This window comes from Patella vulgata, chromosome 9 (assembly GCF_932274485.2).
Source record: "Patella vulgata chromosome 9, xgPatVulg1.2, whole genome shotgun sequence".
NCBI classification, from domain to species: Eukaryota; Metazoa; Mollusca; class Gastropoda; family Patellidae; genus Patella; species Patella vulgata.
In genome coordinates, this window is record NC_065887.2 from 40,577,543 (window position 1) to 40,595,174 (window position 17,632).

Sequence of the window (17,632 nt, forward strand, 5' to 3'; positions counted from 1 at the left end):
GAATAAGCTTTCTAAATGTTATTAGTAAAAGTTGGCACAATCATCTTAAAGGGGTGCGCTCTCATCCTAAACGTCACCAATTTTTTAATATTTTAAAGTGAAAGAACGGTAATATTCCGAGTCAAAATTCGGACCATCGTACAAAATTCTGAGCATCCAGCTATATAAATTTGGAAAGGTAATTGAATCAGCTTTCCAAATATTATTAGTAAAAGTTGGCACAATCATATTAAAGGGGCGCGCTCTCAACCTGAACATAGCGAATTTTTCAATATTTTAAAGTGAAAGAACGGTAATATTCCGAGTCAAAATTCGGACCATCGTACAAAATTGAATAAGCTTTCCAAATATTATTAGTAAAAGTTGGCACAATCATATTAAAGGGGCGCGCTCTCAACCTGAACATAGCCAATTTTTCAATATTTTAAAGTGAAAGAAAGGTAATACAACATTCTGAGCAACCAGCTTATCCAATTACCTTTCAGAATATATATAGCTCGATGCTTAGAATTTTGTACGATGGTCCGAATTTGGACTTCGAAAAAAATACTGGACTATCTTTACATATAGAATATTGAAAAATTGGCTATGTTCAGGTTGAGAGCGCGCCCCTTTAATATGATGGTGCCAACTTTTACTAATAATATTTGGAAAGCTTATCCAATTACCTTTCAGAATATATATAGCTGGATGCTTAGAATGTTGTACGATGGTTCGAATTTGGACTTCGAAAAAAATACCGGTCTATCTTTACATATAGAATATTGAAAAATTGGCTATGTTCAGGTTGAGAGCGCGCCCCTTTAATATGATTGTGCCAACTTTTACTAATAATATTTGGAAAGCTTATCCAATTACCTTTCAGAATATATATAGCTGGATGCTTAGAATTTTGTACGATGGTCCGAATTTGGACTTCGAAAAAAATACCGGACTATCTTTACATATAGAATATTGAAAAATTGGCTATGTTCAGGTTGAGAGCGCGCCCCTTTAATATGATTGTGCCAACTTTTACTAATAATATTTGGAAAGCTTATCCAATTACCTTTCAGAATATATATAGCTGGATGCTCAGAACTTTGTACGATGGTCCGAATTTGGACTCGGAAAGCTTTTTCAATTACCTTTCAGAATATATATAGCTGGTTGCTCAGAATTTTGTACGATGGTCCGAATTTTGACTCGGAATATTATCTTTCATTCACTTTAAAATATTGAAAAATTGGCTATGTTCAGGTTGAGAGCGCGCCCCTTAAGTATTATTGTGTCAACTTTTACTAATAATATTTGGAAAGCTTATTCAATTACCTTTCAGAATATATATAGCTGGTTGCTCAGAATTTTGTACGATGGTCCGAATTTTGACTCGGAATATTACCGTTCTTTCAATTTAAAATATTGAAAAATTGGCTATGTTCAGGTTGAGAGCGCGCCCCTTTAATATGATTGTGCCAACTTTTACTAATAATATTTGGAAAGCTTATCCAATTACCTTTCAGAATATATATAGCTGGATGCTTAGAATTTTGTACGATGGTCCGAATTTGGACTTCGAAAAAAATACCGGACTATCTTTACATATAGAATTACCTTTCAGAATATATATAGCTGGATGCTCAGAATTTTGTACGATGGTCCGAATTTCGACTCGGAATATTACCGTTCTTTCACATTAAAATATTGAAAAATTGACTATGTTCAGGTTGAGAGCGCGTCCCTTTAATATGATTGTGCCAAGTTTTACTAATAATATTTGGAAAGCTTATCCAATTACCTTTCAGAATATATATAGCTGGATGCTCAGAATTTTGTACGATGGTTTGAATTTGGACTTCGAAAAAAATACCGGTCTATCTTTACATATAGAATATTGAAAAATTGGCTATGTTCAGGTTGAGAGCGCGCCCCTTTAATATGATTATGCCAACTTTTACTTTAATATGATTGTGCCAACTTTTACTAATAATGTTTGGAAAGCTTATCCAATTTTATTTCAGAATATATATAGCTGGATGCTCAGAATGTTGTACGATGGTCCGAATTTTGACACGGGTTATTAACAGTTTTTCCCTTTAAAATTTTAAAAAAAATTGGTCATGTTTAGGAAGAGAGTGCACCCCTTTAATATGACTGTGCCAACGTTTACTGATAATATTTGGAAAGCCTATTTAATTACCTTTCGGAATATATTTAGTTGGATGTCTAGAATTTTGTACGATAAAGCGAAATTACACCTCTATTCAATCTGAGCTAAAGGAATGGATAAAAAATAATATATTATTCTACTTTCATTTGATAGACGTAACGTTGGATTTTATTGGTTGGTAAAAATAGATGAGTTTGGGCGACTGTTGTCTTAATTCTGAATAGGTTGCCAACGAACAGGTTGCCAGCTGGATCGGTCGAATAGCTCGCTAGCCGAATAGGTTGCCAATTTGTGTTCGGTTAGTTACACGATCAACGGATCTAAGTTGATTGGCTTCAAATTGATACTTCTATCGTTCGTGATTTGTTGCCGTTGTTTTTTTTAGTGATTAGTCGTTCGACACACGTACGTACGATCAGTGGAAACCATACAAATTGATGATTTGCTTGAAATTATCAATTAATTCACCTCCAAAGCAAGATTTAAGGCCTATGATATTTATCACAAATATAAAAGTATGGAATTTCTTATTCCGATTTCTTTAACATAGATTTATTATTATACCAACCCCTTTTTTCAAACCTGCATGTAGACAGCCCAAATACAAGAGAGAATGTTCGCATTGTGAACGGGTATATATACTAAATAATAATAATAAAGATCGTCAATTTACATCCTCTCGTGGTGGTAATACTGTAAATATCGGTAGATAATAGTCTATGATTTGACCGTAAGAAAATCTTAGGGGAAGTCCTATCACGAGGAGTCAATGCACACCGCGACTGTAACGGTGTGAGTTGACTCCTACAACTGCGCATGCGCCAAACGGTAATCACACACCAGGAACCATCTGAAACTGCCACACCGGGACTGTCTCCTTATTCCAGTCAGAGACAGACGTTCCAATGGCAACCAATGTAAACAAATTTAACTGAAATCAGATGATGCATAACCATAAATTCCGGATGTACGAACGGACAGACGGGAGGAAGTAAAAGGGGTAGAACTGAATGTCGCTGGGCATCATACTGATCAGCAGTGAATATTTGCTAGGCCGCGACAATCACTGATAAGGATGACATCGATGTGACTTAATGAGCCACAAATATTAACATTTTTCCTCCGACAAATTAAATTCTATAACATTTTTTTATGTATTAGAAAAATAAATAAAAACGTTTGACGTATTTGTAGGTAAAAATTATTTCCTATTTAGTGTAAATGGGTATTAAAATGAGTAAAAGGCTCCATTCCGCCCGAACCAGTAAGGTCTTATGTAAACAATGCACGCGCCATTGAGCCAATGATTGGCACCGCGTGATGAGACGTCACGTGTTGAATGTAGTCATCTTTTACAGAGATATTAAAAGACTTTCGTAATCCTCTGTGAACCAGATTGGCTGGGCATATGTAGGCACAACAACGGATTACATCCAGCTGAAACCTACACACTGACTTAATTGTATGTTAAATTTACACATTAGAATTACAGTAAAATATACCGGGACAATGATACAAGAATTTTATGTTTTTAGGAGAGCCTGTGGAGCCTATAACTCAGGTATACCCCTGTCCAGAAATTTCTGCAACCAGTAGGAGTTATAGTTTCTGGAATTGTACTGTAGTAGAAGAAGATTTTGTTTACCAAATGGAATCCGGTGACAAGTAAGTTTAAAAATGATCAAACTGAAATATTTTGAATATTTTGAATTTTTTTTTAATAATTTATGAAGTTAAGCACCATATATGTTTAAATGTTTCCTAGAGGCTCAGGGTTTCATATAATGTTTAAATGATTGAGTGCTCTTAGAGGCTCACGGTTTCAGATAGATGGCAATCTGTGCTCGGCTTGAAAATGTCTTGTAAGCAGTAGAGATGTGCAATAGAGGAATCGAAGGGACATGAATTGAAAGAACCCACGAGGTTAGGCATGCGACTCTACTCCCACTCCGTGTCACAAACACTGTCGAATAGACTGGTTTCTTTCGGCCACGGAACACATTTCCCCGCCAATTTGTCAACAATATTAGTACTAAATGTTTCTGAGAAATAATTGCATTGGCAACAAGTATCAAGGTTTGAATTTAGAAACGAAATTGGGATTAAATTCGTAATTACTATTTATAACTTATTCATAATGGATGTGTTATGGTGGAGGGGGTTTACACAGGCTAAGTCTATTCATCAATCCCATTCACATATTCTGAATAAAGATATTGTTTAACAATATGTATTTCAGTTTAACTGTGACGTCAAACTTCTTCAGTGGTGGCTATCGGGATCTGGTAGACCTCAACAGCGGGCGCTTATATAAGACAGAGAACTATACTACCTTATCTTCCAGTAAAAGGCTTTTATTCAAATTTGATAAAATTAAACCTACGCACTGTAACAAGAATTGCCGTAATGGCGAAACTCCTTTAAACGTTGGTAGGGACGTTACACAGGTAAGTGGCCGAATGTTTAGCACGCGCGCGCAGTATCATAAGTTCTGTCATTGAGTCAACTGGCGTGGATTCGATTCAGCGGGTGTACGTTACAAGGAGTAGGGTCGCCTGGACAACCTCGTGGATTTTCTCCGGGTCCTCCGGTCCCCCCACCCCACTGCTAAAGACCCCTACTCGCAGGCGAATATTGGAATAAAATTAAACCATATATTAGTCTCGAAATGACCTAGTTTGTGACGAGTGGACGTTAAACCCCATTTCTTTCTCTCCCTTCATATAGAAGATATTGAGATCAGATAGTTATATACGTTCACTCTGTTTATCACTGATTACCATATAGGAGATATTGAGATCAGATAATTATATATGTTCACTCTGTTTACCAGACATATTGAGATCAGATGGTTAACTTTACTGTAAAACACACCCACACCCATGTAAATATTAAAGTAACTAAATAATAAACTAGTCTCTATCCACCAATTAATAGAACAAAGGGTCCTTGTCTCGTGTTTTGGTGATCTAATGCGAGAAATTACAAACATATCTTCTTGCTCCGCTCGAGGTACTGGCACCGTTTTATTTAGCGTTCCAACCCTTGTACATTGACTTTCTTTAATATTTGTTGTGTATTGCTGGTAGGGTATGTGTCGTTTTTGTGACTTGTCCGCGGGTTTGTCTTACAGGTTTCTTTGTTGTGTAGCGTTATTGTCCTTTGTATAAAAACACGAAACTGTTTTTATTTCATTGTTGATTTCTAAATCTTTTTTTTCAGAATGCTATAAGTTTAACTTGGAGTGGGTACGAGGACTCGTTATCAGGCATGTATCGCTATGCCTGGGAAATCTTTAAGTTAGATATAGTCGATACAAGTCACCGCCTACGTGAAAAAGAACCCTTGAATCCGATGAAAATTGAAGAAGTTTTTCATAATAATCTAACTTTTCCCATAATTTACAAACCGCCAGTTCCGGGCATGTACTCGGTTATATTAGAAGCATCCGACAGAGCCAATAATTCAATCTACGTCAGACAGTTGGTCCTTTACGACAACCAATCAAGTATTGAACAAAAAACCGCCATATCATTTCCGACGAAAACAAGTCCTCCTAAAACCCTCGACGTATGGCAGAGTAACCTAGATGCTGACATTACGATTGATTGGTCAGGCCATTTTGTCAATGCATTACACTATGACAACGGCTATCTGAATGAAGTGCTAAAATACCCGGTTCAGTTTGCAGGAGAAGACCCCGTAGTTGGAAGTATTGATAATTTTAAGCAAAAATTTATCAGGTTTGATGACGAAACTGGTCAAAGGTCAACGAAGAGTGTCCCAAATATCCGCGGTATAATCGACTTTACCATACAATGGAAACTTAACGGAAAACGTTTGAAGGAAGAAAGAAAATTACAGGTAAAAATTCTGATCTAATTTATATCGAAAGGCCGTTCTACAGATCAAATTAATTTTGTCTAGTAATGCTCACCGTACAGGAAATTTGTCTTCGACGTTAGCTCTCTGGGTCGTTGTCTGCCTAATCGCCCTGATGCAACACTGTGATAACATTTACAAACCTAAACCACGAACGAAGCATTCGGATGCGTTTTCCGAATTCTTTCTAGCAGGGATTGACACCAATATTTGATAGCAATCCGCCGCCATTTTTTTACTGTAATGTCGACTCCCAGATTATTTAAATGCTGTCCATCTGTAGCTATATTTTAGTGTGCCCCCCCACACCCCCACACCCCCACACCCAACCCCCACACTCTCCACATCTGTTTACCTGTTTGAGCCCAAAAGCCTATCAAAGTTTACTCGCTCTTGGTCAGTTTTTAGTTTTTTGTCAATACTACAATTAACTACAAAAGAATAGAGATGCGACATATATGTATTTATGTATTATGTGTTTCGTAGCCTAGCAACCTATGCACTTGTTTTATAGGATAACAAGACAATGAAAGGGGTGCTACGCAAAGATGGCGACACGTTAGAAGTTAGTATTATAGCTAGCGATATAATGGGGCATAAAAGCACGGACACGGCAAAACTTCATTTTGATTCTACTGATCCAAATTTAGATGACATTACTAAAAACAGTGGTACTGTGACAGATATGTCGTATACGTATGGAACAAGGTAAGTGAATAAAAAACCGGATATCATGCATAGGCCTATATTCGCCATACAGTATGTTATGAGGGCAATTCCAATTGTCACGTGCACGCCAATGCTTTTCTTACCTTCCGAACGACTATACGACAAATAGAAAGAGAAACAAATTTAGTTATTGTAGGCCTAACGCGGTGTATACTTATTTTAATAATAAACTTACGTGTGGGGGTCCATAAAAGTAAGGAGAGGGGGGCGGAGGTACAAGACGACCCGAATAATATCCACAAGGGTAGGGAAGCGACATTCCTAGTTGTCACGAACAAGCCTCGCTACCTGACTCGGCGAATGTCGGAATGTCAAAAATATGTAGGTCACCATTTTGATGTACAGCTTGCCGTTATTGTATTTAAAATCACATTCGAGTAGGAATAAAACTCCATGGCGTAAAATTTAAATTTTCATAACTGAAGTCTGCATTGATTTATTTGACTAATATTTTGACCAATTGTTTTTAAAAAGGTATTTGTGGACGAGTATGTTTTTTAAAAAAGGTATTTGTGAACGAGTATGTTCTTAATAAGGGTATTTTTGAACGAGTATGCTTTTAATAAAGCTGCAGTTTTTTGACCAGTATGTTTTTAAATTTAGGTATTTTATGGCGAATATGTTTTCAATAAAGGTATTTGTGAACCAGTAGGTATTTAATAAAGGTATAGTTCGGACTCGTAAGTTTTTGATAAAGGTTTTTTTGTGGGGAATATGTTTTCAATAAAGTTGCTTTTAGGCGAGTTTGTTTTGATAAAGTCATTTTGGACCCATACGGTTTTGATAAAGGTATTTCGGACCCGTATGTTCTCAATAAAGGTATTTTGGACTGTGTATTTTACAGTTGTTCTGGCATGTTCGTTTCTTTTAAAATCGCTTTAAATATTAGAATGTATTTCTAATTACAGAATGACGTTTAAGGCGACAGATGAGGACAGCGGAATTCATGAGATAAGATATCGTCTAGAAAGAAGAAACACTGTTGATGAACCACTTGAGGTTGTAGAATCCGGAGAGGTACAAGGTCAACTCGTACAGGTAACCTCTTTAAAAAACTATATTGCCTAGCTCCCCACTCTTATGTTTAATGGGTGGTTGGATGGCCGAATGGTTAGTGCGGGCGCGCTGTATCATTAGGTCTCTCATTGAGTCAACTGGCGTGGTTTCGAGTTCCCGGTTGTACGTGACAAGGAGTAGGGTCGCCTGTCCAACCTCGTGGGTTTTCTCCCGGTCCTTCGGTTTCCTCCCACTGCCAAAGACCCTTACGCGCAAGTTAATTATTGAAAAAAATTGAACCATATGTTAGTCCCGAAGTGAAGTAGTTTGTGTCGAGTGGACGTTAAACCCAATTTTTCTCTCACTCCCTATGTCCAGCAAGACGCCACTGTTCGTTGACTGTCGAAACCCTTTAACTGCACACGGTGTTCAATGATAAAGGTGCGGTCTCATTAACCAGAAGGCCCGGGGTTCGCTCCAGGCAACATTTCCATCGTAGCACACTATATTGGCGTATGTCCTTCTTCACTAGCCCTCCTATGCAGCACAGTAGGATGGTAACCCCGACTTGGGGGTCATTCTGAGACTAATGATGATCCTGTCATGCGCAGTATGGAGGATAAATTAAATCATCCAACGACCACCAATTCCAACTATCAATCAATAAAAATAAAGAACCCACAACACAATCAATGGTTTAATCATGCCGCCTAGGTCGTATTTGCGCTGGGTAAGGCGCTGGCTCGCAAATCTGGAGGTCAGGTGTTCGATCCCTGCATTGGCCGAGAAAGTTCATCCAGATTTTCCGGCGTGGCCCCCCCTTGTCAGTGATGCAGGACAGAAGGCCTGACAAGGACAGCTGTCTAGTCGTTCGGATGGGACGAATTGGCGCTCATTCTAACTAATCCCCTGACATTCAAGATCCAAATTTCTATAACTATGGGGAACATCGATATGGGCAGTCTGCTTCAGAAGTCCCGTGGAGAATAAGCATTGGAATAAACCACCTTCGAGTGGGAAATGAAATCAGGATTAACGTCCTACTGTTCTGCTCCTAACTGGCCTAATGAAGACGGGAATACGCCATACAGTGTGTTATGAGGGGAAATTTTGTCCGGGCAGCGGCACTACGATCTATTCTTGTATCGATTTCCAACTGTCAAGGGATCTTTTACGTGCAAGCCAATGTGTACACGGGACCTCGGTATTTTGTTTCAACTCTGCCAAGCGTTTACGCACCTCCCAGTCCCTGCCTACCCTCGGTAATGTTATAGAATTTTAGGTAGTAATATTTTGATATTTGTAGAGATGTGAAGCTGGTGATGATACATGTTATTGCGTTAAAATGGGGAAGTGTTATAAAGTGGAGTACACATTAGATGTTGATCACTGTTGGTTTAACGTCTCGAAGAATTACCTCGACACCGCCATCATAGATCTTAAAATGGATGCTGTAAATTCTGCTGGTCTAATAACAGCCAAGTCAACACAGGTATTTACTTAGTCAAATAGTTATTTGTTTTTACAGTGTGCTGTAAGGACAATTTTGCTCGGTCAGCATTTGAATTTCAGCAACCAAGTGTTCTTTTACGTGCACGCCAACGTATACAATGGACCTCGGTTTTTCGTCCCATCCAAACGACCTTACATTGTTCCTTATCAGAGTGACTTGGTGTTTTTAATATTGATTCCCGAATTTTATTATTCAGTTATCAGCTTGCATCCCGGTTGTCAGCTTGTATTACAGTTGTCAGTTTGTATCCCAGTTGTAAGCTTGTATCCCAGTTGTCAGCTTGTATCCCAGTCGTTAGCTTGTATCGCAGTTGCCAGCTTGTATCGCAGTTGCTTTGTTTAGTTTTCATATATTTGTGTTTGTTTTAAAACCAGTATAATCTTGTTTTCGTTTTAGTTCTCAAATATTAGAAGTCTAAGTGGTATTGGATACTCTAAGTATTTTAATGGTCCAACTAAATCAATTTAAAACAGCTAATATGTACTGTTCCAATCTAATCACGTTGTGTCTAATACTTAATGTTGTTATAACGAGGAGTCAATGTCTATCAGTAGGTCAGGTACTGTTCCACCAACCAGAAGGGTTGCATATAGCATTCGAACGGCTTGGTAAACTTTTCTTGTCAGCCAGGCTTCAATGAAATGAAATGAAATGGGGTTTAACGTCCTACTGTTCTGCTCCTAACCTGGGCTAATGAAGACGGGCATACGCCATACAGTGTGCTATGCGAGGGAAATTTTGCCCAGGCAGCGGCGCTACGGCCTACTCTTATATCGAATTCCAAATGCCAAGGGATCTTTTACGTGCAGCGTCTTACCCACTTAGCCACGTAATCCCCCAGCCAGGCTTCACTACCATTGGCAAGTGAAGTCCCAGTTTAAAATAATCCCAGCATTTTCAGCTTGTATTCGAACAAAGAGTGGCGATCATTGTGAAATACAACTGAAATGGTATGATTCCCAAATCTAATATCTTGTTTGTATTTTATATTGTTAGATTCGGCTCCAGATAATCTACGAGTTGTAAAATCCAGCTACAATTCTGTTCAAATTGGTTGGAATAAATCTGAGAGTTGTTATTATTTGACGGAATTCTGGTTAAAGCGGTCAGATCGGGGCCAGAAAGAAAAAGTTCATCGTTTAAATAGGTTTGAAGAAATAGGCTTTTTACAACCCGAAACGAATTACACAGTTGAATTAATAGCCGGTTACGATGGTTATATGAGTGATCCCGTTATCATCGTTTTCATCACAGGTAGGTGACGTAAAATATTCCTTACAACTTGGAATCTCAGAGATATTCCATCTGAATCAGACTAAAACAGTGACGTTTATATACGCCCACATTGTCCAGATTAGCGATGCGGTGAACACTGTAGAATTCGATAACTCGTGTAACAGAAAACGGTGTGATTTGTTTCATGTGTTCCGAAAAAAAAGTTTATAAAATTACAATATTTTTAAATAACTGCTTCCAGAGTTAATGCCCCTGATTATGACGTAGTCTGTGCCAATTCTCTTATAATTCTTAACACTATGCATGTTTTGGTTATCATTTAGTTAACAAATCACAACCCGTACAACTTTTTTCCAACTTCAGGGTCGACTTTGCTCGTGTAGGGTCATGCCAACCAATTGTTCTGACCCCACCCCCAATCTAACCCCAAACCCCCAATCTCCTCCAACAAGCCAACGACCAATAATTGATATTTTCTGTGTTTAAGAGAAGAACCTGTGCACCCCTCCTACCATCTCCCCCAACAAGTCTACGCTCATTAATGATATTTTCTTTGTTTCAGAAAAGAAACCTGAAGAAGCGGGTTTAACAGCTGGAGCTAAAGCCGGGATAGGAATAGGTAAACATTTAAAGATACATTATGTAAGATTTAGATAAAGAACTAGCCATTCTTGCTATAATAGTTCGAAAGTAGATGATGTAAAATGAATAATTTGAAAATTTCATTCAAATTACTCTATTGCAAGCGAAGATATTAGCCTTTGAAGGTTTGACAGACGTGTGCAATAATTTCAACCACCGTACTGGTTGATCGAAGCTAAGTCTCGGTCCTCCATATTTGAATAAATCAAAGTATCGCTGAACCATTCTAATCTATTTAATATCGGAGAAATCTGATGCCATCGAGAGTTGATTAAGGCCTGGATCAGTTAATTAATGTCTAATTAATACTTTAGAAAAACATTTCAGGCCTAAAGAAAGACCTGCAATAGGCAGATTTAGCTCTTGCATAATGTATGTTTAAATACATCAATATTTTATATCATTGTATACATTTATTATTTTCATTTTGTTGTCATTTGCAGACAATTAACGAGGTTAAACACGACACCCCATCCACTTGGCAGACATGACTATCTTACGTTAGATGAATAACTTACTATAATTGACAGCACAAGCTTTGAGCCATCATGTACTTATAGTAGTTTTAACTAACAGAATAATGTATTACTTAGCTGATATCCCAGGTGTTATAATACTTCTAACAAACGGTTTCATTTTTGATGTTAATTTCCCATGATATAATATTGCTAATTACGCTTTTTTCTCTTATCATATTCCAGGTGTTGTAATATTTCTAATTTAATATTTCAGGTATAATTTTACTAATTATTATAATAGTTCTAATCGCTGGTTTTATATATACTGGAGGAGCTTTATTCAGCGTTATCATGGGTCGCACCAAAACTTACAAGAAGGAAGACGACAAGGAGGGACAACCGAAAAGGGTAATTATAGCATATTTGTCATTGGCTTTGTAAGAGGTCAACTCGGGTCAGTTTTAACCTTCTAAAGGTGCTCTTAACCTTAGAGTATTGTAAACATAAACAATGGCCTACCCGTATTGCAAATTCCAACTGTTAAGGGTTCTTTAGCGTGCACACCAATGTGTATACGAAATCTCGGTCTTTCGTCCCATCAGAACGACTAGACGTATATCCTCTGGGGGTGGATGGCCGAATGGTTAGCCCGTGCGCGCTGTATCATAAGGTCTGTCATTGAGTCAACTGGCGTGATTTCGATTCGCTGGTTGTACGTGACAGGGAGTAGGGTCGCCTGTCCAGCCTCGTGGGTTTTCTCCGGGTCCTCCGGTTTCCTCCCACTGCTAAAGACCCCTACGCTCAAAACGAACTGAAATAAAATTGCACCATATGTTAGTCTCCGAAATGACCTTGTTTGTGTCGAGTGGACGTTAACCCCCCCCCTCTCTCTCTCTCTCTCTCTCTCTCTCTCTCTCTTGTTTGTATATCACTTTTTTGACTGTGTTCCATTGTTTAGTTCTCGTGCAAACTTAATGATTTTGTTTTCCAGACATTGTTTAGTGGTGATGAAGACATCTATATATATGGGGTAGGTAGTGGGGGAGGAGTTAACCTTCCCTTGGCACATATCGTACCCAAATGTGATATCGCCTTACAAGAATTGATTGCACAAGGAAAGTTTGCCAAGGTCTACAAGGCCAGTATGACTGGTAAAAACGACCAACAAAGCATTATTGCGGCCAAACTCTTACTGGGTGAGTTTTTAATCGTGTTTATATTTAAGTCTGGGGATTTAAATCTGGTCAACCTCAAACTCTTACTGGGTGAGTTTTTAATCGGGTTTATTTTTAAGAATTGGGTTTTAAATCTTGTCAACCCCAAACTTCGGACAATTTAAGACTTACTTGCACTTATGTTTTATATTCTTTGGCTAATAATTATACAATATTAGGGAGAATTTGGCCTGGGCAGCAACGTTTAAAGACGATCCAACTTTTGGTATGTAGAACGTTGACGATATCTTTAGTACATATTTTTACAGGGCTTTCTTTCATTTACTTGATAGACAATATCACTGTTGATTGTATTTTACTTGGTAGACAACATCACTGTTGATTGTATTTTACTTGGTAGATAAATTTAAAGTTGATTATCATTTACTTTGTAGATAATTTCACTGTTGATTGTCTTTTACTTTGTAGATAATTTCACTGAAGATGAACAGCGATTGATGTGTGCCAAGATAACATTTATGAGTGACGTAATTGGAGAACATCCAAATGTACTACAGTTTATAGGAGCAGTGGTTGATAATGACATCTGTAAGATTTATTTTTAAACATTAATTTCAAATTTCCATTTTTGTCGAGTTAAAGACCCCGGCCAACTTCTTTAATGTTTGCAATATCAAACATAGAAGAACACCCAACTTTTCTAACGTCTGATATGTCCAAAATTGACGTTAAATGATTGCTCGGTATCTAATCTGTTGAATGGGGAAAGAACTGAATTTAAAATTCATCTCTTAACTTCCGTCTCCCTAAAAACAAAATGGGCTTCGAAAGTGGCGACTGGCCGAATACTGTGTAAATAGACTTCAAAAATTGGGGAGAATATTGTTTACTAGTGAATAGGCGTGAAAGAGTGGGAAAATGTTGTTTATATCAGTGGAAAAAATGGCCAAAATAATGTTTTATACAGGGCTAGACAACTGTTTTAAAGGAGGAACAATTTGGGTAATGGAATATCATTTTTCATAAAGGGACCAAGCATAGTAAGTAATAGAACAAGGATAGTAATATAACTTTATTGTTATAGAGGGGACCAAGCGTAGTCACTAGTCATGTAACATTATTTGTATAGGGGGACTCCAAGATTAGTAATAGAACATTCTTTTATAGAGATGACCAGTATTAGTAATAGAACATTCTTTTATAGAGTTGACCAAGGGTAGTAATATAAGATTATTTTATAGAGATGACCAAGGATAGTAATAGAACATTCTTTCATAGAGATGACCAAGGATAGTAATAGAACATTATTTTATAGATATTACGAAGGATGATGACCAAGGATAGTAATAAAACATTATTTTTATAGAGATGACCAAGAATAGTAATATAAGATTATGTTTTTAGGGGGACCCACGATGTTGATAGAATATTGTGAGATAGGTCAACTCATAACCTGGCTTCATGAACATAAAAAATCTGTAAATGATGACATCATTGAACGGTTATTTCAATTTTCCTATGGTATTGTAAAAGGAATGGCCTACTTGTCTTCAATTAATGTAAGTATATATTTATGTCAGTCATCTGAACAAAATCAGGTATAGTCTCGCACGTCACAAATAGTCTCAGACGGCGATTACTGCATGTAATACGTCTATATATAGCAATGGTCTCTTTCTCTGCTCTTCTACTTTTGCGTTGTATTTTTTGGCGACCTTTTCGTCTAGAATCTAAGAAGAATTTGTGAATTTTCATTTCCTGCCAGGTTTTGAATATATGGTCATACAAGAGACGTGAATTACGGTATCATCTACTAAAGAGACGTCACTGCCTATATGTTCGTCTGACCAGGCCTAGCAGGCACTCCTGATGGTCAACCTGATTCAATATTTTTCCAGATGATTGTAACATGATGGACTCTATGTTGTTATGGGATAAAGATCATCGGGAAGTTCAAATAATGTTAAAGGCCAAGAATTGGTATAGATATAACATTGAATTACTAGTCCAACTAGAAAGTGCATTTTCTAGAGTAGCCTCCCTTATCCGTGTCAGTTCAACCATGGACGGTCCATGGTTTAACGATAGTTGTTGTAATTAGATGTCTCTCTTCAGGTTATACACCGACGTCTGGCAGCAAGAAATGTTCTACTGACTTTTGTATTGGAGCCAAAAATAACAGGATTCGGTCCGTCTGTTGTGGATACCACAGATGACCAGAAAGCGGTAAACACAATTTATATATATTTGTCATAAGGGATGTTCAGATCAAAATTTGGAATCCTAAATGAATCTTTCCTTAGGTTAGTGACCCTTTCTGAAATTTAAATCAATGTTCCTAATATTAAAACCTTGTGAACACTCTAATGAGGACGTGAACATTAGTTGATCAGGTTTGAATGTTTACGAATTAATGTCCCAGATGACTTGATGGTTTATTGGCGTATATTAATTGACTAGCGACAAAGGCACTTCTGATATAATATAAACTGGTAATATTTACGAAGAGTGTGATTGTTTACTGTTTATTTTGTTCTGTTCGACCGCAAAAACTGACCAAGGACCTGAATTACAAAAAGTAAAAAGATCTAGATAATGAAAGCCGCCGATCCCGCTCGTGTATTTTGTGGATCATGTTAAATTTTACACGGCCTAATACACGCTAAGATATAATTAGATTGGTTAGCTAATATGTAATTTATCGTTCGTTAAAGAGTGTTTGAACGTAATTTATTTTGATACTCAGATTGGTTATCTAATATGTAATTTATCATTCGATAAAGAGTGTTTTAACGTAATTTATCATTTGATAAAGAGTGTTTTAACGTAATTTATCATTTGATAAAGAGTGTTTTAACGTAATTTATTTTGATAAAGAGTGTTTTAACGTAATTTATCATTTGATAAAGAGTGTTCGTAATTTTTCATTTGATAAAGAGTGTTTTAACGTAATTTTTCATTTGATAAAGAGTGTTTTAACGTAATTTTTCATTTGATAAAGAGTGTTTTAACATGTTTAATACACGCTAAAATATACTCAGATTGATTATCTAGTATGTAATTTATCATTTGATAAAAGTTTTTTTTAACCTGAAACGTTATGAAGATAAATAAACCACCTCTTATTTAATCTCAAGTATGTTTAAGTACTGTTGTTGAGCGGGTATGTTTATCTATTATGTAATTCAGTAAACAAAACCAAAATATGAACAGCAGATAATCTTCCGACTTGGATCCAATCGGATTAAAACGATATCCATTGACAAATTTTACTAAACACCTGTAGGTGGCACTGGATTTTTGATATACAGACGATGTCGAATGCTGCAAAATGTTCAACTGGTCATATCTTATAACATCATGAACTCAATTGAACAAAGTGTCGACTGAAATTCCTCTTTGAGATTCAACTTAAACAATGTTATAGTTTACAAATGAAATGGGGTTTAACATCCTACTGTTATGCTCCGAACTGGGCTAATAAAGACGGGATTATAGTTTGCCAGGGATTCCCTAATCCCTCAAATAATGTTGACGGATGTCAAGGTTTGATTATATCTGACTGTATTAAATGGTGTACGATATTACAACATATTTATTTTTACATGAACTAGGAAAGAGTACCAGTAAGATGGGTTGCTCCGGAATGTTTCCAATCAACTAAAGCCGCTACAGAGAAAAGTGATGTCTGGTCTTTTGGTATTATATTATATGAAATCTTCACTCTGGGTAAGTGTTCTACCAATTTAGACAACCATTTACATGGCAGGAATGATGTTTACTATGGGGGATTCCGGATAACACTCTTCTTCGAATTCAAACTGTGATGATTTCTTTTATCGATTGTTTTCATTTCAGTCATCCCATTTAAGTCGAAATCCAGCTTAAAAGATCCTAATGTTCTACTCAGTTCATGAATCCACAAAACAGTAGAGAGTCCAGACTCTAAATTCCCCTACTCTCAGTACACGGATCTCCCTATTGTCTCCCAGTACACAGGTCTCCCTATTGTCTCCCAGTACACAGGTCTCCCTATTGTCTCCCAGTACACAGGTCTCCCTATTGTCTCCCAGTACACAGGTCTCCCTATTGTCTCCCAGTACACAGGTCTCTCTATTGTCTCCCAGTACACGTGTCTCTCTATTGTCTCCCAGTACACAGGTCTCTCTATTGTCTCCCAGTACGCGGGTCTGTCTATTGTCTTCCAGTACACGGGTCTCCCTATTGTCTTCCAGTACGCAGGTCTCTCTATTGTCTTCCAGTACGCGGGTCTCCACACTTGCAAACATTTTTTTTTGTGTCCGTGGATAAACATGAACTACATACTAGTTCAGATAAAAACCAATTGGTCTTGTATGACACGAATAGATACATTATTAGTACATTAACTCTCAATGAAATACCGTGCCCTAGATATAGTTGTCTGAAAAAAATAAATTTACCTTTCAGGTGACCAACCATATCCGACCTTGACAACAGAGAATGTTGTACCTAAAGTCAGACATGGTCACAGAATGAAACAACCAGAACTTGCTGATGAATTGTAAGTTATATTTAGTTTCTCGTGCTCGTCGTATATTTCAGTGACGTCATGTATCAATAATTATGATGTCATGATTCAATAAGTGTGATGTAAGGTAATCTCAGTTACGATGATTTGATGACGTCATGTTTCAGCAATTGTGATGTAACTATGTCATATAGTTCAGTAATAATGATCTGTCGTCGTCATATTTCAGTAATTATGATGTAAGGATGTCATATATTTACACGGCATCATGATCTGCTGACGTCATGTTGCAGTAATTATGACATAAGAATGTCATATATCAGTATGTACTGATCAGGCCAT

At 37.2% G+C, this 17,632-nt stretch overlaps 1 protein-coding gene across 1 annotated transcript in view; it reads left to right on the forward strand.

The window, feature by feature from the left end:
• Positions 1–17,632, forward strand: part of LOC126831943 (uncharacterized) — a 28,097-nt gene that overhangs the window by 8,855 nt on the left and 1,610 nt on the right. Inside the window, exons 7-22 of the mRNA XM_050562604.2 lie at positions 3,685–3,814; positions 4,389–4,596; positions 5,372–6,013; positions 6,546–6,739; positions 7,669–7,798; positions 9,063–9,248; positions 9,666–9,702; positions 10,266–10,523; positions 11,068–11,124; positions 11,880–12,013; positions 12,597–12,801; positions 13,249–13,368; positions 14,185–14,339; positions 14,896–15,006; positions 16,395–16,509; positions 17,230–17,323. Of these exons, the coding sequence (XP_050418561.2) occupies positions 3,685–3,814; positions 4,389–4,596; positions 5,372–6,013; positions 6,546–6,739; positions 7,669–7,798; positions 9,063–9,248; positions 9,666–9,702; positions 10,266–10,523; positions 11,068–11,124; positions 11,880–12,013; positions 12,597–12,801; positions 13,249–13,368; positions 14,185–14,339; positions 14,896–15,006; positions 16,395–16,509; positions 17,230–17,323 (2,776 nt within the window). The remainder of the gene's footprint in view (positions 1–3,684; positions 3,815–4,388; positions 4,597–5,371; positions 6,014–6,545; positions 6,740–7,668; positions 7,799–9,062; positions 9,249–9,665; positions 9,703–10,265; positions 10,524–11,067; positions 11,125–11,879; positions 12,014–12,596; positions 12,802–13,248; positions 13,369–14,184; positions 14,340–14,895; positions 15,007–16,394; positions 16,510–17,229; positions 17,324–17,632) is intronic.